The following is a 22,455-nucleotide window of genomic DNA, read 5'->3' on the forward strand; positions in this document are numbered from 1 at the left end:
TCTCTTTACATTCTTCTGTTGATTTGTGCATGTTTGACAAGGACGGCTCCAAGATATATTTCTAAAATGTACCATTGTTAATCAAACACCAGAAGAGTGTGGCAGTGTGCGGATGAACAACCTTCTTTGTGGTTTCTCGATCGAATTTGTTCTAAAGCACATTTATTTACTCAGGTTTATTTACTATTGTTTCCTCCAAAATGGATCCATTGTTCACTTCGACAGATGCGCCAACTAACGGGACTAACGTCTCCGATTTTCAGAATCGAACAATATATTGGAACCAGTTTGTCCAACCCGTCTGGAGAATTGTCCTTTGGGCTATTGCCTACAGTTGCATAGTTATTGTGTCCGTGGTAGGGAACGTTATAGTTATATGGATAATTATGGCGCATAAACGAATGAGAACAGTGACAAACTATTTTTTGTTGAACCTTGCGTTCGCTGAAGCATCTATGTCAGCTTTTAATACCGTTATCAACTTCTCCTATGCCGTACACAACGAATGGTACTTCGGGCTGGTGTATTGCCGCTTTCACAACTTCTTTCCCATCGCCGCTGTCTTCGCCAGTATCTACTCAATGACTGCCATAGCGCTAGACAGGTAAGCATAGACAACTGTGCATGCCGCAAAATCACATCAATAATTGTCAAACTATGTAGACACAACCCCGATACCTAGTCCAAAGTCAAGAAAACTGTTCAGTCTGTGATTCTGTCAAAATAATGCACCAATTCGTACATTAATCAACAATGAAACCAAACCATAATGTCATGTTATCTTTAAATCACTGTGGGTTAAGTGTAATTTAAAGTATGTTTAATTTTAGCATGGTTCTGTGTGGCAAGGATAGTTTAGGGGCTGTTAGGATTAATCAATGATTCAGAGCCAGCCTATGTTCAGTTGTGTGAGTCACAGTATGCTCTGTAAGGCTATAAACCAGTCTTGAGCTTGTCAACTCACCTGTTCCACTCATCGGTTAACCCACAATCTATCATTCTAAGGATTCCTCCTTTTGAAGATGAATCAGGAGCAGAACTTAACATCTCAATCTCTGTATGTGGTTGAGTGTATGTTGTGTGTGTGTGTTCAGGCATTTTGTGCAACGTGAGTGTTCATTTGTACTTGTGTGTGTTTCACCAGCTGTTGCTTTGATGCTAACCTTTTTCCGTATGTTAGAAATGAAGTTGTCTAGATGTAGATGCTGCAAGAGAAGGCCTCCCTGCTTTCAGAACTGGAAATAGAGTTGAAATAGTGGAACTCAGACTCTGTCACCCCCTGCGTATTTCCTTTTCCCAAGTAGCAGAGGCATAACCTAGACCTTCTGCACTGTTTTCAAATGCAATTACCTCTGGTGCAGGAGATCTGGAGGCACCTGACTGTACAGGCAGGCTGAAGAACAAAGAGAGATAAAGAGTGAGACGGAAGGAAGGAAAGAGAGAGAAAGAATGGGAGAGAGAGAATAAGGTTGAAAGAGGAAGGGAGAGAGTTACTCTAACTCTGACTATCAGCAGCTACCCTGTGGCTCATCCATACACTAAAAGAGACCTTGCACATACTAATTTATCATTACCTGCACCCATCTAGTCTCACCCAGTGCTTAAGTGCACTTGTAGACACAAAATAAAGATCAGCCTTGTGTCTAAAGCAGTGAACCGGCTCAATGTTCAGTTTTCTGAAAAGGGTAGTTTTACATGCTTAACGCCTCTCTATTTATTCATCATTAGGTCTGATTATTTATATATATATATATATATTTCTAGGAAATGCAAACAAGACTTAATTGATCAACAGCAAGCACAATAAGCTGAAATACATTTCACCAACACATGTTTATTTCCTTTAATAGATGAACATAGCTTGAATTCTGCTCCTCAGTAGCCAAGGTCCAAGGTGTTGTAATACACAGTGGAGGTGGATGAGTGGATTCAGGTGTGCATCTGGGCTAACCTGGTTAATTCCGGAAACGAATTCAAAGCGGAAACACACAGCATCTTTGACTAGCGCTGCTGTTGTCACCTCGTCCCTGTGTCTGCCGTTCACGCTTGCAGCCACCAGCCCCAGCAAGCTGGTTACATGTCAGCCATGTCACCGCTGACACGCCCATGCTTGGCTACGCGGCTGTGCTGCAGTGGAGAGTTTTACTCCCCCTCCCACCTGTAATGTTGTAGTCCCCTTACGCGTCTTTGCCACTCATCCCTCGAGGGGTGTCTCCGGAATCCATCCCCCTCATCCCGATCATCGATAGGGCTGCCCTCCGAGCTGCTAGGCTCTGTCTCATCGCTCACGCCCGCAATCCAACTGAGCACAGCCACGCACACAATCAGATCAGATATTCACAAGGTAGCTCACCTCACACACATAGACACACACACACACTGCCCCCCCCCCCACACGCACACCCCACACACACATACACCATCCCCACACACATATACATGCCCCCCCCCCCTACACACACAACGCCCCCTGACAGAAGCGTTGCAATATGATTGATGCTCCTATGGCCAGGTGAATCCTGGCTGGTTTCTGTGTGCTGTGGAGGAGAGCCAGGTTTCGTCTGCCTCCTGGCTCACAAGCAAAGAAAACTGCTGACTGGAGGAGCGATGTCATGTCGGTGGACCAGAATAGAAAAGAGCCCCCTTTTTCTATCAATCAGTGTTAGCCTTGCATCCCACCCGCCTGGCACTCTCCAAGGCAGGTCCCCTCCTGTCTGTTGATGCGAGGGGGGGGGGGGTTTGGGGGCTGGGGGGGGTTGCGTGCAACATCCCGGAAAGAAACAACACCCCAGGAGAGACCACTATGTTCCCTCAATAGCTTCCCAACTTAAGAACCTTCAAACACAGGTGCAAGTAAAATTAGTGGGAGGTATTGAGGACAATAATGGTTCCAGTCACACACTCCCGAACACACGCACACACGCTCCTGCAGGCCTACTCCCCCACTACCTCTCTGTCCCACACGGACCACGCATTCCCACATGCCCACTCCCTCTCTCCTCCTCACACACAACACACACTCCCGGACAACTGCAACCCCCTCCCTCTCGCTTACCCCCCCCCCCCCCCATGTGTCTCCTTGGTTTCATTGGATTGCATCTGGTATTGCAGGAGCCCTGAAAATGCTTTTATTGGATTTACGTCACCCATTCATAAAAGGCACTTGTCAGAGGCAATTGTTTGTCTCTGACAAGAGCGCAACATGTCCCTCAGCCATGCGAGACCTAGATGTGAGGAGCGCAGCTTATACAAGATTTTAAGAAAGCAAACGCCGCTAGATGTGTGGGTGAAAAAGGGGAGGGGTTCCCCCTGCTCAGGGTTAAACTCAGTTGAGGTTATCTTGAAGTATGAAATTCTGGGTGGCCAGTAGTGAAGTGTACAGTATAAAATGCAGGTTCTCCCATTCATCATACGTAAACAGTGCACTCTGATGTAGGATCAGTGGTCTGTTTCCCCCGCATCTCTGTGTTTGTCTCTCTTCTATTTTCTCCAGTCCGTCACTAGTGCTATTTGATGCGTGTGACCACAGCAGTTGCTGAGACTGAGGGGTGGCCGGGGTGGCACTGGACCCCCCTGATATCGGACTGGCCACCCCAGGTGCCTCCCCAAAATGTAATTCGCTATCCCAGGCAATTGGATGCTAATTGACATTTAAGTTATCTTGTTAAAAGAAGCGTTTCTTTTGACATCTGGCAGTGCATTTTTTCAATCAAGGATATTTCCACAGTTCACCAGTCAGTCACAAATCACTGCGCCAGCATCTGATACAGGGCCAGCGGCGGGAGACTGGAGCATCATATTAAAGTAATCGTTTTAAGGTTTAGCTTTGGGGTTGAGGCTTCCTGAACAAAATGTTATGAAAGTGGAGTTGCTGGGCCGCAGGCTCTGCTTTGCAGATGTAGCCTGGTCCTACCAGACTCTCGTACATTTCATTTATACAGAGAGTCTGGGCACTCCCTATTGAGAAGTGTTCCTTGAAGGCGGGTAATCTGGTGTTCAAACAATTTCACAGAGGACAGTTAAAACTGAAAACCTGGGACAATGTATAGCAGGATTTGCTATGAAGTTGTTGCTGAAAAGAGGTGCTTATGTTCATCACAACCGCAAGCTGTAGTATGATTTTTTTGCTAACAGTTATTAGCAATGCTAACGTATCCTGTATCTAGCAATATAGAATGTGTGATGTCATGTAAATTCTACAATACACGATGCATGTTTGTCAAGATCTTTGTCAGGTTATTTTTTATTTTATCTTTCAGCAAGATGGCTAACTAAAACTGAGTTGAATCACGATAGTTTGGTTGCTAAGCTGTAACGTTACCCACTTAAGTCGATCCCGTTTGCTTGACAACAGAAATGGAAACAACAAACGTTATCATTTCGAATTATATCTCGTCAAGCTTTTGAAAACAGTGTTGTGTAGACACAATAGATTACATTTTCACATTTTTCTCCACCTCTCTCTCCACCTATGATGTTTCAGTGAGTGCTGTTGGCCATGTCGCGTCTTTGCTCCACAGCTTCACTCCTTGTAAACCAACCAATCAGCGTGCAGCTCATCTAAATATTCTTGAGCATACCATAAAAGGAGAAAACAGCTTGTTTCATTATAGGGCTATTTCACAGGGTTGCATTAGGGTGCATAGAACAGTACCCGGGCCATTTTGAGCCCAACCAATGTTACATACTCTATTCGGAGACCTTAAGGAACAGTGTGAAATACCCTAGAAAATCGGTCAATGACCCCTTCTAGATATTCGGTAGCGTTGCCACAACAGACCGAATGGCTTCACTCGCATCTTTCTCCGCCGCCACTACTGAACTACAATTCAAAATATAGCTGCAAGCAGCAATGCGGTTTCCTCCGCAAAATGGCAAAATATTATAAACACGTACACTGCAGAAGATTGAGACTTATACAACAAGAGAGCAAAACGACATCATGTTTGGCCAAAAACAATTCCAGACTCTGTCAATGCACAACTAACTAAAGTCATGTGGGCAACTGGGCCAGTTCAACGTTTATATTCAGCTCCTTGCAAGAACAGCCTGTGACAGTTTAGCAGCCGACTCTCTGGTGCGATTAAACTACACAACATACACAATCAGGGTGACCAACAAGATTATATTAACTAACCAATAATAACATTACAAACATCTAACTGAACGAACACCACAACTGAAATCCCTCGCAAGGCTGTTGTAACCAAACTATTTTCCACAAGTCTTTGCGTTTTTGGACATGCCGCACTGCATGCTGGGTACCCAAGGGTGCTGACGCTGATTATCTAGCAGTGCTCCGACTGCGTGATATGAGTACTAGTTTTTTGTCAGTTTTGGGACAAAGGTTAAGAAAGGTTGCATGAAATTGTGCATGGTATATCAGAATGATGTCGGCCTGTTTAACTAAACAAGTAATCAAAATTATGACAGGCCAAAAGACTGTGCTTGGACTCGAACCTGTTACCTTATGCTTTGCAGTACAACGTTTTAACCCACTGAGCTACCCACAAGGCTGAGAAATTCTGGTCAGTTTCTGTAAAAAAAAGAAAAAAGCTGTATATCCTGTAGCATGGCTTTTTCGATTCAGCCAAAGCTTAAACAGCTGTAATTCAATGATCTTATGACAAATCAAGGTGAAATTGCGCATGGTACTTCAGAATGATGTCATCCTGTTTAACTAAACATACGTTCAATTTAGACAGACTCAGTGTGGCTGGATTCAAACCTACGACCTTATACTTTGCAGGTCACCGTTCCTACTCATTGAGCTATTCTTAGTGCTATTCTCAGAGCATTGGCATGTTCAGTTACTGTACAAAAAAAGGCTGTGGTATACTTCCACAGCCTTTACTTTTTCAACAAAGTTTCAAATACAATGATGAAAATCCTCGCAAATCCTATTTTTTTTTCAAAATTGTGTCAAAAAATCTTAAATATACATCAGATTTGTGATAAAGCAGGCAAGGAGTCAGCGTCTTTTGAATGAAAGTGCACAAGGTCTTTACTCAAAATAAACAGGGTTACACAAAACAAAGGTCAAACGCCACACGGCCATTAACATGAAACAAGAATAAGACTCCACAACAAAGTCTGAAACATCTCGGCTTATATAGCCGTCCTAATTAGTCCCAACTCAAAACAGGTGCGTCTTAGAATGCCGGTGACGCAGACCGGCACACCGTCGCCGTGCACTCCGTGACAAGATTATTCTAATAAAGTCTTACCTACTTCCACAACCTATCAATTTTCAATCAAGTTTTAAACAAAACTCAAATAAATTGCTAATCTTGGAAAATACTGTTAAATCCACGCTAATATTAGTAACTTTTTCTAAATTGTGTGCCTGTTTGTGCACATTCTGAAGATTTTTTTGCGCTGTGAATTTGCACTGTTAGTTCTGTATTTGAATAAAGGGTTGGAAATGAATGCAAAAAAAATAAAAAAAATGGATTAATCAATTAATCGGAAAAAGAATCGACAGATTAATCGATTATTAAAATAATCGTTAGTTGCAGCCCTAAAGTTAACGCTTGTCAATGGAGCGATCCCAGACCCTTCTGTACAAATGAAATGTACCAGGGTCTGGTTAGGACCAGGCTACATGCAGTAACAACTCAGCAGCAGACTATACTAACAGTATTTTGGAAAAAACTGGTTGTCCTGTGTTTTATTATGGTCATAACCATGATCAACTAATTAAAGAAAAAATTACAAAATCATTCACTGATCATGAAAATTCATTTTCATTCAAATTTGCGTATTGATGATAGCCTGACGTTGTCATACTCATAATTCTAGTCAGAATATGAGTCTGAGAACTCTCCGTTTGGCTTTGACTACGGGGCGTGTTTCAAACAAGCCTGGAAAACAAATGCCTCTTCGCTCAATTTGATAGACCTACAACCAATCAGAGCAATGTAATATGTTGTTTGTTCAAAACAAATTCAACTTAAGCGCTCTTTTGTGATGTGGGTGATTACGTTACTGTTGATCATCTGTCCATCATCGTATAAAGCCCGCCCTGGCAATTTCATTGGTACGCCCAGATCCTGGTTTTATGTAGTTGTTCCCCAATACGAGACCCTCCAGACCCAACTTCCCGACCAAATTTTTTTGTGGGCGGGGAGAAGTTGGGCTTGCAGCCAGGCTATATTGATGATGCATTCACTTCATAAATTATGAGGCACTGCTTACCCCTACACAAAAGTAAATAAGCTGCTTTTCTAAGTAAAAAGTATAGTTATTGGTATTGGCAATACTGGCCCTGTATTTACTTGGTATCCGATCGATACCAAATTTTGCAGTATCGCACACCCCTAACAGTAAGAACAAAGGCTAAACCTATTCTTAACTTCCAATGCTCCATCCCCCTGCCCAACCCCCCTCCATGCCCCTCCGCCAACCACCAGGATGCCCGTATCAGAACATTCCGGGCATTCCCGTGATTGACAGACAGCAGGTTGATTGGCATCTAGGACCCTGTGAACAATGGGTACTGGTAAATACAACACAACCAACTAACAGCCTAACATATAACACACGTCTCTGTGTGGGTCACTACACTATTTTTATACTTTAACTGCTAAGATGCCTTGACGAGATGCCTTATCAATCTATTAACGTTACTTAAAAGATTAACACTGCAGTCAGATAGCTACCCTGTTTGCTATTGTATAATGCCTGTTTGAAATACGGTCTAGCCAAAGTAGGGCCAGCCATGATCTAGTAACTTCAAGCCTGGTAGTTTATTGAAGATTAATAATGGGGATATGTTTAAGATTGAGATTTGACTCATGTGGGTAATTGGATATGTAGGCCTACATGTTGTTTTTGCATAGGGTTCTCTTCAAACATGAAAAGTAAGGGTGAGATAGCAGACTTCTTCAAAATACTGAGCAAACAAGATCAGGTGCAAATAGACCCGAGCCCGTACACCATCCCAATACCCCTGAGCAGCTCTCTCCCCGAGGCTAGTCAGAGTCAATGTGGTCAGACTTCACAAGGACCCTGTCTACCAGCACCATGTCAGAACATAATAGGCAGTCAGTCACAAGCCATGTAGTCTATTCATAGTAAATGTAGAATTGTATTAAAGTAACCCTAGTGGACCATGCTAGGTCACTCTGAAGAACTCAGGCTTAAGTGAATTATAATTTCTACTTTTAATCAGTAATCATGAATAATTGACATTCCTTAGATGCCAGGCTAAGGTTACACAAGTATTTTCAATCTTGGTCTGTGGACCCCCTGAAGTAGCCCTGGCCACCCCTTGGACAGCCCACATATGAAAGTCTGGTTCCGCCACTGGACCACAGGGAACACTCGAAACACAGTTCTCTCCTTCTCCCTTGGTGATGAGAAGGAGAATGTCTAATTAGCTGGCTAAATCGAGTTATTACGTGAATTAAGCCATTGATTAGATCACTTAGTTCGACTTCATCTTTCATGTGGTCCTCTGTAGTACACTCAGAAGATACAATCTTGACAGAGAAAAATGCTTTACAGTTACATTATGTGCATAATGACTTGGTAAGACGATGTCTAAAGGTGGATGATATTAACGTTGAGAGCTTCCGATCTGGCACCCAAAATGACAAAAGCCCAATTTCTTGGTGTTTCCTTTGTTAGAAATACGCTTTGAAAGATGACTTCATTTTTCAAGGGCAGGGTCTAACAGAAAATAAACTGTGATTGTGAAGAGAATTTTAATGTACGCATTATATTGTTTGATACCCTTGGGTTTAGAACAGAGTAATTACTTTCTTTCAACACTGGCTATCTGTGTGTGTGTGTCTGTGTGTGTGTGTGTATGTGTATGTGTGTGTGTGTCTGTTTTGATGTGCATGAGTGTGTTTGTTTCTGTGCGTGTATGTGAGAGATGAGCAACCGCATCTGTTTCCCGGTTTGAGCCGTCGGCCAACCCCACTATGTCAAGTTTATGATTGCCATGGGCTCCAGACCAGACATGAGTGACCGACCTCTCCTCCTGATGGTCCCCAGGTACATGGCCATCATCCATCCACTGCAGCCCCGGATGACCTCGACAGAGAACAGGGTGGTGGTGGTGGTGATCTGGGTTCTGGCCCTGCTCCTGGCCTTTCCCCAGTACTATTACTCCACCACAGATGAGCTGCCTGGAAGAGTGGTCTGCTACATCGACTGGCCCGAGTACACTGTCTTCGACTTCAAAAAGATGTGAGTGACTGTGTGCGTGTGGGACTCGGTGCGTTTGTTTGTTTGTGCGTGCGTGTTGTTTTTTTGTGTGCTTGCGTGTGCGTACGTGAGTTTGTGTGCGAGTGTGAATGTGTGTTGGTTGAACTATTCTGAGTGTGTGCAAGTGTGTGTGCTCTATTCCCTAGTCCCATTAATAACCAATGCTGATAATGTGTTTCCATTCAAAAAAGAATGTGTAAAAGGATGTTCTTCTTTGTTTAATGAGTCGAGCCACTGAACAAGGGACTCATTGCTTTTATGTGTGTGTGGATCCGGGACAAATTCGTCCATTTTTCTAAACATCTAGACAAGCGAAACAAGAGGGATAGTTTTATAGTGTTTTTGTATTGAACACAAGTTACACGGTACAGTTCAACCTCCCTCTCCAGTGATGTTAGTAGGCCTGGCTTCATTCAGGTTCAAGGATGAATGGCGCACGATGAGAGATGTGACAGTGCTGTGTTGATGCTCAGGAGAGGACCCAGGCGTTGGGTGAAGCCCAGGGTGAAGATGAGAGGAAGAATCTGTTTCTCTGTTAATTTACCCAGGATACTGCTAAACATGCCTATTATTACTAACCCTGATTATTACTTCTAACCCTTTTTATTATTAACCCCGGTTATCTCTAACGCTGTTGACTATTCACCATGGTTATTGTGAACCTTGGTTAATATCAACACTGCTTATTAATACAAACTCTGTTTATTACTAGCCCTGGTCAGCACTAACCGTGTTTAATATTAACCCTGGTTATTACTTACCCTGGTTATTATAAACATTGATTTTACTTAGTACTTTTAATAAAAAATATATTTAATTAAGTTCCTTGAGAAAGTCTAAAACTGGAGCCCCAGTTCACATCCTCCACCATCTAATTATTATACGTCTTTGTCTGAGGAAACTATTGTACCTTGAAGTTTCCTTCGAGATGAATAAAGTGAGAATTGAATTGTATTCATTTCTTTGAAGCATCTTTTAAAGCGGTAAAGTTGGCTGTGAGGAATAAGGAAGTGGAAAGTACATTCTGGTACCCTGAGACTAACTTCAACCCAAATAATAGAACTCCGTTATCCGGCCAGCAGTGTGTCATACATTAGGTGTGCATGTCTAACTGGAGGATAGCAAATTAATCGAATGCACTATAAATACAGTATATAAATGATAATGAAGAATACAAATATGCTTGTTTCTTGTTGGGTTCTGTGGGTCATGATGATGTTTTATGGAGCATGGTGTAATGCCTGCCAACTATTAAGGGACCAATAAATGTGTGTTAAACAAAACAAAACTCACCTCTCTTTATCTCTGTGTGTCTCTCTCTCTTTCTCTCTGTGTCTCTCTCTCGCTCTCGGTTTTGCATCCAGTCCTTTCTCATTCTCCTCACACCTCCTCCGTCTCCTCTTCACACCCTTCTCTCACGGCTTCTCACAGTTCTTTTCATAGAGCTGCATGACGTTTGCATCGTCACCGCCGATGAGCTTCACCTCTGCTCTGCATAACCCCGCCCTCCGTCCTCTGCTCTCCTTAACCTCTCTCTCCATCCCTCTATCTTCCGCTGAAATAGATGCTACGGCTTACCACGTTGTGGGGCAGGCTGTGGACACATATCCGGAGTGACACCTCCACACCTGTTACTCGGGCTGTGTTTGTAGCTGAGAAGCTACAACTGTATGTGCTGGTCCGTGTGACTGGGTATCAGGGGTGTTTGTTGTGTAAACCCACCACTGGACATACACGTTCAACCCGGCCCTGTGCTAGACAGATCCCCGAGGCTGTGCCCCCCCCCCCCATGCCCGGGGGTTACATAAACAAGGGGTGAACCAGTTATTATTAGAGGACCCATTTCTTCTCACCTTGGAAAGTGTTTGCGACCCCTGCGCCCTTTAATGTCTTTGTTTTTGTGTTGTTGCTGCCTACGCTCGTGGTGGACAGATAAACACAGATTGGAAGTCTGCTCGCAGCACCCTCAGTGATTCAGCTGATTATGCAGCCATTGTCTGAAGAAGCCATTGTCTTCTGGCTTGGCCCAGTGTGGGAATAATTTGCGCTGAATAGCACTATGACAATTACCATGTCCATGTTGGAATGGCTGTGGAGCGTGTAGCTGTTTTAATGAACACATCATAGCCAAATGAGAGGAGGCGTCACATGGAGACCCTGCTGTAATTGACACATCTGATTGTGTGAGGCCCCTGTGCTCACCCCAATATCCCCTGGCCAGGCCCTATGCCCCCTGGTCCAGCCTCACAGCAAGCAGAGATTGGGCCACAAGGCCACAGGGGAAGGGTATAAATAGGTTGAGGCCAGTTACCAAACCCTTGGATTCGTTAGCGGGCTGACGAATGCGTCCGTGTCGCACGGACCACACACGTGCTCTCACACACACACGAAAATCCACACACATACACGATACACACATACAGGCACACACAAGGATGCACACGTGCACACACACACACACACACAGAAAACAACACAGGCACACGTAAAAAGAAGCAGAGATACGGTCAGGCCATTCCAACCCGGGTACACCTTGCTCTCTCCCTGTTCCCTCCCCTAAATGGGTCCCCTGAAAAGGCCTCTTTGATGTACGCCAGTAAGGCAGTGTGATTTGAGGTGTCAGGTTACCTTGTCTGCTACATATACCTCTTCATAGAGACACACGCACTGACACACACACACTTAAACACACACACACACACAGAGACACTCAAACGCAGACTTACACACACAGACACTCAAGCGTAGATGCACTGACGGTGGATCAAAGACATACGAATATTTAAGTATGGTCTTATGCATGTAAACACAGAGGATGTTATCCAATGTCTTTGTAGTGGCCCCATAAGACAAGCGGCGTATTGATGCTAGTCCTCTGACATTTAGGTGAACGTGTGTAACCTCCGATTCCTTTAGTTCTCCATCCATTACAAGGATGGATTTTTTTGATCAGACCTACTGAAGTCCCTGCGAGGGAGTGGACTCAATTTGTATTCAGAGGGGATTTCTCAATGCTGCACTGATCACTGATTTTTGCAAATTGCTTTAGAGTCCAGACCAAGCCATGCAGAAAGTAGTAGTAACAATTCTTGAGACAGATACTAGGTTGAAATAACTGTGTGTGTGTGTGTGTGTGTTTGTGTGTCTGTAATTGAACCATAGGTGAATGTGTGCACTTTTGTCTGTCTGTGCGCATGCGTTCGCTTTTCCAATGCAAACATTCTCTGTTTGGGAGTGTTGAAACAATGTGCTGTGGGAGAAAACCAAAGCACTGCATGCTTTTTGTCTGTGAAATGACTGTGATAACCGTGTCAAAACAGTTCCAGTTCTAGCCACGCTCACAAACCTTTGTGGGGAATCAGTGTTATCTTTGTATGACAAAAGATCTAATAACTGGAAAGTAAAGCCCCGCTTTCCTGCGGACATTAATCTTACTCTCTGCTTTTGGAAGGCTCTCACATTCTTATGTTGAAGGAGGGTTGAAAAAGTTGTTTGTCATTTCGGAATTGCTCCACAAGCGATACTCTGTTGCAAATTAATAAAAGCTATCTGGGAAATAGGGAATAGAAATGTTTACCACCTTTGGTCCTGCAAACTCAACAATGCTTGTCCCCTTCTAGCATTGTTTACCAACAGCCAGTATTACGAGTGTGACAGGCAATTTCACACATCTGTGACACAACAACACTAGTAGAAGCCCCACCTTTCACCAGTAGCCTTTATCCTCTCAAGCAGATCTCATATCCGGCAGCTCTAATCACTCCTAACCAACTATGAACATCATTAAAATTGTATTTGTATTGTAAACAGATGCCTTCCACCATAAAACAGAAACACATACAGATTCAAAAGCAGAGATGGATATAAGCAGAGATGGATATAATATTTAAAGAGTTTAAGAAAGATTCTGAAAGCCTCTCTTGGGCATACAAACAGTAATATCTTAACTCAGATGTCGTTTCATGGCAGCTACTGTACTTGAAACTCTGAAAGGACTTTTCTTGTGATTTATAAAGAATAGCAGCCAGACACATTTCCTCCTCTCCTCATTGCCTGCTAGATGGTGTGGTCCCTTTCAGTTGATCACGCGAGCCACTGTCCTGCACACTGTCACATGGGCATCATCTCGGTGAATCACGGAGGAAGGGAGATGAGCTCAGCTGGGCAGCACGCAGTGAGATAAATGGATTGTCCTTTGGAATTCATGAGCATCAAGGGGTCCTCCTGCAGCAAACACCACACATACACACGCACATATACAAATACCACATACGCACGCGCACACACTCAGCCCAGAAATCCACAGCAGGCTCAGGAGCGAGGTCAGTGACTTGTATCCGTGTCTGATGACCAAGTAATTCACTTGTTACATGCTGTCTGAATGCTGTCTTCATCCATTAATTCACAAAGCTTTCATTTGCATGACAGTTGACTGTTTGAAAAACCTTCGGCCCTGTGAACTTTTTCGGATTTAGGCACAACAAAATCTCTGTAAACCTGTGCGTGTGCACACAAGTTCTCATCAGTCACATTCAGCAGGGGATGAGAGGAGGGTTTTAATCCTGCCCCACCTACCATCTCTCTCCTTACCCCCTCCTTCCCCTACTCCGTTGTGTGTGACCCTGTCCATCTTCCCACCAGGTACCACGTGTGTGTGGTGATCTTGATCTACGTGCTGCCCCTGCTGGTGATGGGATGTGCCTACCTCGTGGTGGGCCTGACCCTGTGGGCCAGCGAGATCCCCGGAGACTCCTCCGACCGCTACAGGGAGCAGCTGATGGCCAAGCGCAAGGTGAGCCTCAACATGTCTCCACACCCAGGAACCAGGTAGGACCAGGGGAAGCACACAGCTCCAGGGGAAGCAGTTAATGTCTTCTCAACATATTTACAATACGAGTTCCACCTGAGTCCGTTATTGTGAAAACCATCGACAGGAGTAATTGAAAATGAACAGGCTTACTCAGTTCAATTGATAATTGCAATAGAGGTCCATTGCTGCTTGTACTTTTATCATTCTGGTATCAAACACAAAGTCACCGATACCAGAAAGATATGTGTGTGGGTTTCTTACATCTTTTTCTCATTAAATAATCAGTACATAAACCTGAGATTAAAAACCCCTTCTGTCTGTCTACTCTTTCATCTAAGCCACTTCTGCTCCCCCCGGATTTCTCCCCATCTTTCTTTTCCCTCTCCTCGATCTCGTTTGAAATGGTTTCCTCTTCCATCGTTCAGGATTTGTGTGTGCCGTCTGTTCCTTTTTTATGTGTTTTTTTTCCAGGTGGTGAAGAATATGATCATGGTGGTGTGTGTGGTGTTTTCCAGGGGTGAAGATGATGATCGTGGTGGTGTGTGTGGTGTTTTCCAGGTGGTGAAGATGATGATCGTGGTGGTGTGTACGTTCGCTGTCTGCTGGCTGCCCTTCCACGTGTACTTCCTGCTCCATCAGTTCTTCCCCGAGATGTTTGAGGAGACCTTCATCCAGCAGGTGTACCTGGCCATCATGTGGCTGGCCATGAGCTCCACCATGTACAACCCCATCATCTACTGCTGCCTCAATGACAGGTGACGCACACACACGCCAATAATAAGCACACACAGGCATGTACACACACCCACCACACACACACACACATAGGGTGGGCTTTTAATTGGTTCAGGCAGGAGGACTTGTATTTACTTGATACTTTATTTCACACGGTACAATACATGATTGTAATACTTGAATTTGGCATAATGGCTCCCTGCCGCACCAGACGGAGACACCGTCTCGACCTCCAAGCAGAGAGCAGCAACGCATTCCCCCTACGACAAGAAACACAGAACCAAGGGTGGAGGCCGGGGAGGCGGAGGCAGCAGATTAAACAGAAGCACCTTGTGTCGCACTAAGCAATGCAGAGTGCATTGATAGGGCGAGTTGCTAGTGACGCGCAATGTCTCGTGTCCCCTGCATGAACCAGCTCCGCTTGTTTTTGTAAGCAAATAAATTAACCACAATTGATAATCAGAGCTGTTTCTGTACATATACTTGGATACAAATAAGATACAAGGGGCCCTATGTTGCACCCAGCGCAATTGACTTAGTCAACGACGCAAGTGTCATTCCTAGTTTGCACTCGACGCACAGCCGACTTTTCCCTCCACAGACGCACGTCGAAATGACTTTGCGCTCCCGTGGGCGGTTCAGCGAAAAAGGAGGCGTGTTCCGGCGCAAACGTTCCCTGGTGGTATCTTGCAGTTTCCGAAAAACAATTCCGCTACTGACCAGGAAAAACGTGGTTTAAAGTCAATCGCGCATTATTCAGATGCTATTTTAAGGGCGCAAGCTTGGTCCATGCGCACTGCTGGCGAGGCCAGGGTCTTCTTTCTGCGAAGCTACGTTACATTGTTTTGATTTATGGCGTGTTACATTTCTTCAATGATTATAAAAAGATTTTCATAAGAAATTTCTATGTATGTGAACTTTATTTGTAACAACTGTGGCAATTTCCTCCCATTACTGTTTAACCGAAGCTAATTTGGTTAGGTTTCTTCTCCCATGCCCATCAGAATCAGAATTTGGTTTATTCGCCGAGTACACGATTAACTGTGGCAGGAAGGTGCAAACAATAAACGGGTATAAATTAAGTACAAAAGTACATTAGTTAAACTAATTCTAAGAACTAAACAATTAAAAAATATAACAATTAAAAAAATAAAATCTATGTAAAAACAAGAATAATAATTTGAATGAACAGCATGAGCGGCCAATTTAGTGAAATGACAAAACTGCTCTGCCTTTCCCATACAATGTAATTTCTCTATCTTTTACGGCTCTGACAAGAACGTCGGTCTCCTCCTGTGAACCGCTCCTGGAGTGCGCCTGGCAAATCAGCCGTTATAATAGCAATTCGCCATGGAACAAGCGCTGCTCTTAAAGGGAATGTGAGATGATGCTCTGTTTGGTTTATTGCACGTTACGCCCAAACCACACCCATTAGTAATGTAGCTACTTCAGACCAACCCTTTTTAGATTTGCGCCAGGCGCAAAGTCATTTATCCCGCTGGCAAAATAACAACCAAGCTGAAGTCACGCCCACAAAGTTACTTGCGCTTTGCGTTTTGATACTTGCGTTTCAGATCGTCAAAATAGGGGGGAAGGAGTGTGACTTATTTGACTCCTTTTGTGACTTCAAAAGGATTGTGGCTTAGCAAAGAAATTAACAAAAGTCAAAAATTGTTGGACCTATCACCACAAAACCATAAGTTCCGGAAACATACCCTGAAGTGTCTTTTAAATTGGCCTCTACGGGTGTGACAAATGCGGAACAAACTGAGAAACTCGGCCTGACAAGAGATAATTTGGCACTCCACTGTGTGCTACTGACTCAGATGTGGCTTTGCGAAGAGCAAAGAGTTCTACCCACTCGGTTTAGTAATCAACAAATACTAACATGTAGACGTTCTGGGTGGAACTTCTAGGAAGAGGACCCATCAGATCAACTCCAAGCGTTTTCCAGGGATGGTGTACAATTGTCTGTTGTAGTTTTCCCTCCAGCCGTCTACTCTCTATCTTGTGCTTCTGACATACCTGGCAGTTCTTGATGAAATTCCTGACATCCAAGTTCATTTTTGGCCTGTACGCTGGAGCTTGCAACCATTTATATGTTTTGAACCATCCAAGAATACCTGCCAAGGGATCTTAATGGAAAAGGTGATGCAAATGTTGTATTTAAAAATGTTCTGCTGCTTTTAATGTTTTTTTATGTACCTCTGTACGGTGTCCTTGAGTGCAGAGAAAGGCGCCTTGGAAAATACAATGTATTATTATTATTATTATTATTATTATTAATTGAAGACTAGGATAGTTGGAATCTAAACCTGATACAGTGTCCTATGTGGTAGCATCACAACTCTATATACTATATCTTGACATACCAAGATGCCACGTTCAGTTGCCAAACTTGGGACTTCAAAATAATCTCATTTGAAAGGGGAAACCCAGATTTGGGGGATTCAAGACAACTTACCCAAACAGAAGCACAGATAGACTGAGGGCCCTTTGTACTATCTACAGAAGCCCTTGAAAGTGCATCACCAAGTGGAAGATAGACGCCTGCTATCTTAAAGGCCAACAGACTAGTTCACTGCTTGGTTTGGTGGTCTTGAACACCCTCACAAGCGAGGAGTGGTCTGTGACCACAATTCAGTGTTGTCCTTCTAGATCGTATACCCACCTTTCTAGTACCAAAACAACAGTAAGACATTCCTGCTCGGTTGTGGAATAGTCCCGCCCTGCACTGTTCAGAGTTCGACCAGCAAATGCGAGCACCTCTTCAGTTCCAACTTCAATCTGTTGTCCAAAGATTGCACACAACCCAACATTCCTAGCATCAGTGTAGACAATAACAGGCAGTCAGAATTTGGGTGAGCCAAGATGGGAGATGAGTATTTCGTTTGAGTATTTCAAAGGACGTCTGGCATTCATTTGCTACCTTTTTTCTCAGCACAAACAGTGGTTCTGCCACCAGTGAGAAGTTTGGGATAAATCTATGATACCAACCAGCCATCCCAAAAAATAGTTGTAGGGCCTTGAGAGTGGTTGGCCCAGGGAAGTCTTGGACAGCTTTAGTTTTATCCAGATCAACACTGATGCCTTCTGAAGAGACAATATGGCCAGTCTTCAAGAAGTTTTTGCAGAGGTTCATCTTCATGTTTACACGAGTCCAGCTATTCTTAGATTGTCCAACACTGTCTGAACATCTTGGAAGTGTTGGTCTCTTGTCCAGGAGTAGATAATGATGTCGTCCAGCTAGACTACGCATATCTTCCCTTTTAGTTCCATTAAGGCAGACTCCATACGTCTCTGAAAGGTGGCTGGAGCATTGAGTCCAAAAGGCATAACCCGAAAGGAGAACAGTCCTTCTGCATAGACAAATGCAGTCTTGTCCTTGCTGTCCTGATCCATTTCAACCTGCCAATAGCCACTGTTTAAGTGGGTGAGGGTGGAAAAGACTAGGATTTCTTGGATTGTAGGAAGTGGAAAAGCATCTGTCTGGGACCCTTTGTTAAGCTTCCTATAGTTTACACAAAACCTTAGGCCACCTTTCCTTTTGGGTACAAGCACAACAGAAGCCACCTAAGAGGATGAGGAAGGTTCTATGATGTTGTGGGTCCACACACTATTCCAAAGTTCCTTCACTATGGCTTGCTTTGTTGAGGACAAACAATACAGCTTTTGCTTTATTGGCATTTCGTGGGTCCAAAATATTTTGTGCTTTAGGATTCCAGTGTTCCCCAAACTTACTGGGCAAAATGTGTCCAAACCTTTGACTGGTACTGTACATCAGAATTTCCTTGCAGTTGTACCAGAACTTCTAGTAGTTTAGTAACTTGATAACCAGGGGCAATGTTGTGAGCAAAAGAACCATTTAATCCAGTACCTTGGCTGATTGGATCTGTGTTTTCCATTATCAGAGGAAGCAGCATATCTTGACAAGACTCCTTAGTTCTGTCTCTCAGCAGAAGTTTAGGTCGTAACATGAGCATGTCTTTTCAGTACTCAATCTTACTTGGTAAGGTTATCATTATTTTGCAATGCTTTAGAGTCCCATCTGGGTTGCCATTATTTTATGTAGCAGTTTTGGCTTAGCATTAAATCCTATATAGTGTTTGTCCAATCATCACAAAACTCGCAAAGGTTATGTCCAAATGAGTATTTAAAATAGACCTTGAAAGTTTCATTAAAATTGACCAAATCCAAAGACATTGGGTGTGGCTGAACAAAAATCAGACTATGAAACAGAAACTGTTTGTCCAAACATTATCAAACTCAGAAAAAATGTTCAGAACAATGTTGAACTAAGTGTGTAAAACTATTTTGAAATCACTCAATAGGTGGTGCACCCAGTTGACCTAATTCAGCCATAAATTGGTGACAGACCGTCCAAACATCACCAATTTTGTGGATATTTATATTAAACTAAGTGTGTAAAGATATCTTAACAGTGGCAATGGGGTACCACAAATCAATTTCCATATGGTTTTACAATATAGTTTTTTTCTTGAGTTTTTGAATTTAAACTGGGCCTTGTTTTTCTGGGGCTTTTTAAAAACTGGGCCTCCGTCATTTTTGGCCTTGCTTACTTACGTTAAACAAGTGCATATATTTGTTTGTGGAATTTGTTTTCTTCTGTCACTCTGCATGTAGTTTATAGTAACATAAATCATTACTTTACATTAGTGTGTTCTCAATGTAACATTTGTAGTGTGATGAATGGATATACAGTATGTCATAATCATTAGATGGAGGTTGTTGTGTAAAATAAGCTGTTAGTGACAAAACCTAATCTTTGAAAATTGCTTTATTGTAATTTCCCTAACATATGTACGATTTCTGATGAACTGCACCCACAATCGAGAGATTAATTAAGTCACACTGAACAAAATGGAGAGTAGTGTTGACTGGTAATGCATGACGGTAATAATTGAACTTTTTCCAGTAGTGGAAAATGTGGACTGGATTATTTTCCAAACAGGCTACACAGACTCTTCAAAGCACTGTTTTAGATTTGCTAAACAGCTTCAAATTGTGAAAATGCAACAAAAAAAAATTGTGCTGGCTAGAACCTCGGAATCGCCTCTTGCAACTATATTTTTAATATAGTTAAACATAAAACAGATGATCACTGTTTTGGTTTTATCAATGTTTCTCAGAGCTCCCGCCTGTTAGCTAGCTGTCCCTGCTGTCTCCTATTAGCTAGCTCTCCCTGCCCCCACCTGTCAGCTACCTGTCCCTGTTTCCTCCTGTTATCTAGTTCTTTCTGTGTCTGAGAAGTGGCTAAAGCTAATGCTTATCCTCTTTAGTCTGCCTTCTATTATAGTACAACAAGAGCACACACAAACACACACATAGCACATAGCACATAAAAGGCACGGTCAAGCTACTTTAGTCAATAGATATTCCACCTTCCTCTTCCAAGATCTATACAAAAATATCATCATTCAGAATCCAATCGGCCTTTCCCTGGGATTTGCCATCAAACTTTCTTTTCCTCACTTTTTTTGTTCCTCTGCCCTTTTCTCCTGTTCCCTTTGGCACCCCGACTCCCTCCACCGTTTCCTGTCTGAACGGGGCTGGTATTCCATACTGGACAGGTTCCGCGCTGGCTTCAAGCAGGCGTTCCGCTGCTGTCCATGCGTACCCGACGCATCCTATGAGGGCCTGGAGCTCAAGTCCACCCGCTACCTTCAGACCCAGACCAGCATGTACAAGGCCAGCCGCATGGAGACCACCATCTCCACCGTGCTCCAGGGAGCCAACGAACCAGAGCCCCTACGGCTAGGGGCAGCAAAGCGGGGGGGCATGGGTGGGGGAGGAGGAGGAGGAGGAGGGGGAGGCGGAGGTGGCGGAGGCAGGGGAACAGGAGGGGTGGGTTTGCCCGCCCGGCGCTCCTCCTTGGACCTCACCTCCAATGGCTCATCATCCCGGAGCATCTCCAAGACTGTGTCAGAGACCTCCAGCTTCTACTCCAGCAACAACCTGCCAGAGTAGAGCCAGCTCCTATCTCCCCGACCCACACGGACGGGGCATGAGCGAGTGTGAGTGCTTGCATGTGTGTATGTGTGTGAATACATCCCTGTCACTCCGTTTCCGTAGCCGCGGTGCCCTAACCCCATTAAGGAGTAGGAGAGAGAAAAGCTTCATGTTGGATGTTTCCCAAATATGGGTCCAAGCTGAGCGTGTTTGATAGGGTTAAGCTCTGTACTGTGACAAAGCTGGTTTCCCTTTTATCCTTCAGATAACACAATCAGACCTCAGCCTGAGCACCTCATCCCAGCGAGCCTGGATGCGCCAGGCTTGGTTGGAGCACTTTTATAGCTTTTCCTCACCTCCCTCCTCTGCAGCATACAGTGTCCCTTTGCACGTACACCCTACACACTGCAGATGGAGTTCACAAGCTCCATTTTTATAACCAGAGTGTAACTGTCTCAAATTGCTGCTGGCGTGCTGTGAATAGTCTCCAGACTTACAGGGGGTTTCTCAGAGTCGCCCCGGACGAGTCCGCCCTGCCACCACGACGGTGGCAGCCTGGGTGGTGAAACAAGCGATCCATGAGACGTTGCCATCTGGGTTAGGGTCTGGGGGCATCTGGCGAAGGACGTCTGTTTGGTCGGGAAGTTGGGTCTGGAGGGTCTCGTATTGGGAACAACTGTATAAAACCAGGATCTGGGCGGACCAATGAAATTGCCAGGACGGGCTTTATACGATGATGGACAGATGATCAACAGTAACGTAATCAACAACGTCACAAAAGAGCCCTTGGGTTGAATTCATTTTCAACAAACAACATGTTACATTGCTCTGATTGGTTGTAGGTCTATCCAATTGAGCGAAGAGGCATTTGTTTTACGAGTTCGGTTTAAACACGCCCCATAGTCACAGCCCAACGGAGAGTTTTCAGACTCATATTCTGACTAGAGTATGACAACGTCAGGCTAGCCAAGATATGCGCTGAACCTCTGAACTTGACAGGATGTGATGTGAGAGGTGTGAGGGCTGTCATCAAAGCCTTTTCTACGGGTTTCTTGTCTGACAGCGTCCAGTAGGGCTGTCATGGCCAGGGTCATACAGGCTGAGGTGTGGACCATGTGGCGCTAGGGCTACTGTACTTCTGTAATATACTATCTGTGAAGGGTTTTAGAGGGCATGCACACATGCACACACATACACACACACGTACACACACGTTGTTCAAAAGGAAAGCCAGGCTTGCTGTTATTCCACTCCGCCCACCCTCACCCTCCCCTTCGTCACAGGTCTGTTTGTAGTTTGAGGGAAGAGAACGTGTGGGTTGGTCGGGGCATGGGGGCAGGGGGAAAGAACACCTGTTGTTTCACGTCATTATGCCTGCCTCCGAGTGTCAGCGCTCTATTCTTACTGAGGAGCTCCGAGCCAGGAGGAGGAGGGGGAGGAATTCTTCTGCTATGCTAGCCGTGCTGCTGTCACCCAGCATAGCTGTCTGTGTGCACAGAGATGAACAGAGACTTTCACACCCCTAAGGTTTACATTCTATGAACATACTGGATGATGCATGCAGATTTTCTCTTTTTGTGCATATTTGGATTTTCCAGGGAGAGAGGGGGATCAAGACGGTGTTTATGTGTGTGTGTGTGTGTGTGTGTGTGTGTGTATGTGTGTGTTTGTGTGGCCAGGGTTTGGCTTCCTGTCACAAACTTCCACACGCCAGACCACATAAG

At 44.2% G+C, this 22,455-nt stretch overlaps 1 protein-coding gene across 9 annotated transcripts; it reads left to right on the forward strand.

Moving 5' to 3' along the window:
• Window positions 1–145: 145 nt before the first annotated feature.
• tacr1a (tachykinin receptor 1a) lies at window positions 146–22,026 on the forward strand. 9 transcript variants are annotated; one of them, XM_084694609.1, is made up of 6 exons: window positions 146–604; window positions 9,004–9,198; window positions 13,858–14,008; window positions 14,585–14,781; window positions 20,353–20,564; window positions 20,610–22,026. In XM_084694609.1, exons 1-6 carry the CDS (start codon window positions 201–203, stop codon window positions 20,747–20,749), a joined length of 1,299 nt encoding a protein of 432 aa, XP_084550735.1. In that variant the 5' UTR covers window positions 146–200; the 3' UTR covers window positions 20,750–22,026. The 9 variants fall into 9 exon arrangements, with proteins under 9 accessions (XP_084550735.1, XP_084550736.1, XP_084550737.1 ...); XM_084694610.1 differs by having other exon boundaries at window positions 20,622–22,026; XM_084694611.1 differs by having other exon boundaries at window positions 20,625–22,026.
• Window positions 22,027–22,455: the final 429 nt, after the last annotated feature.

This window comes from Hypomesus nipponensis, chromosome 28 (genome assembly GCF_054491055.1).
Source record: "Hypomesus nipponensis isolate SF chromosome 28, ASM5449105v1, whole genome shotgun sequence".
Taxonomy (NCBI): Eukaryota; Metazoa; Chordata; class Actinopteri; order Osmeriformes; family Osmeridae; genus Hypomesus; species Hypomesus nipponensis.

Excerpts from the sequence above, each read along its gene's own strand:
- tacr1a (XM_084694608.1), top strand. The coding sequence starts at position 201 with ATGGATCCATTGTTCACTTCGACAGATGCGCCAACTAACGGGACTAAC. Across the intron at positions 9,199-13,857 it reads GTCTTCGACTTCAAAAAGAT|GTACCACGTGTGTGTGGTGA; the intron begins GTGAGTGACTGT and ends TCTTCCCACCAG. Across the intron at positions 14,009-14,584 it reads AGCTGATGGCCAAGCGCAAG|GTGGTGAAGATGATGATCGT; the intron begins GTGAGCCTCAAC and ends GGTGTTTTCCAG.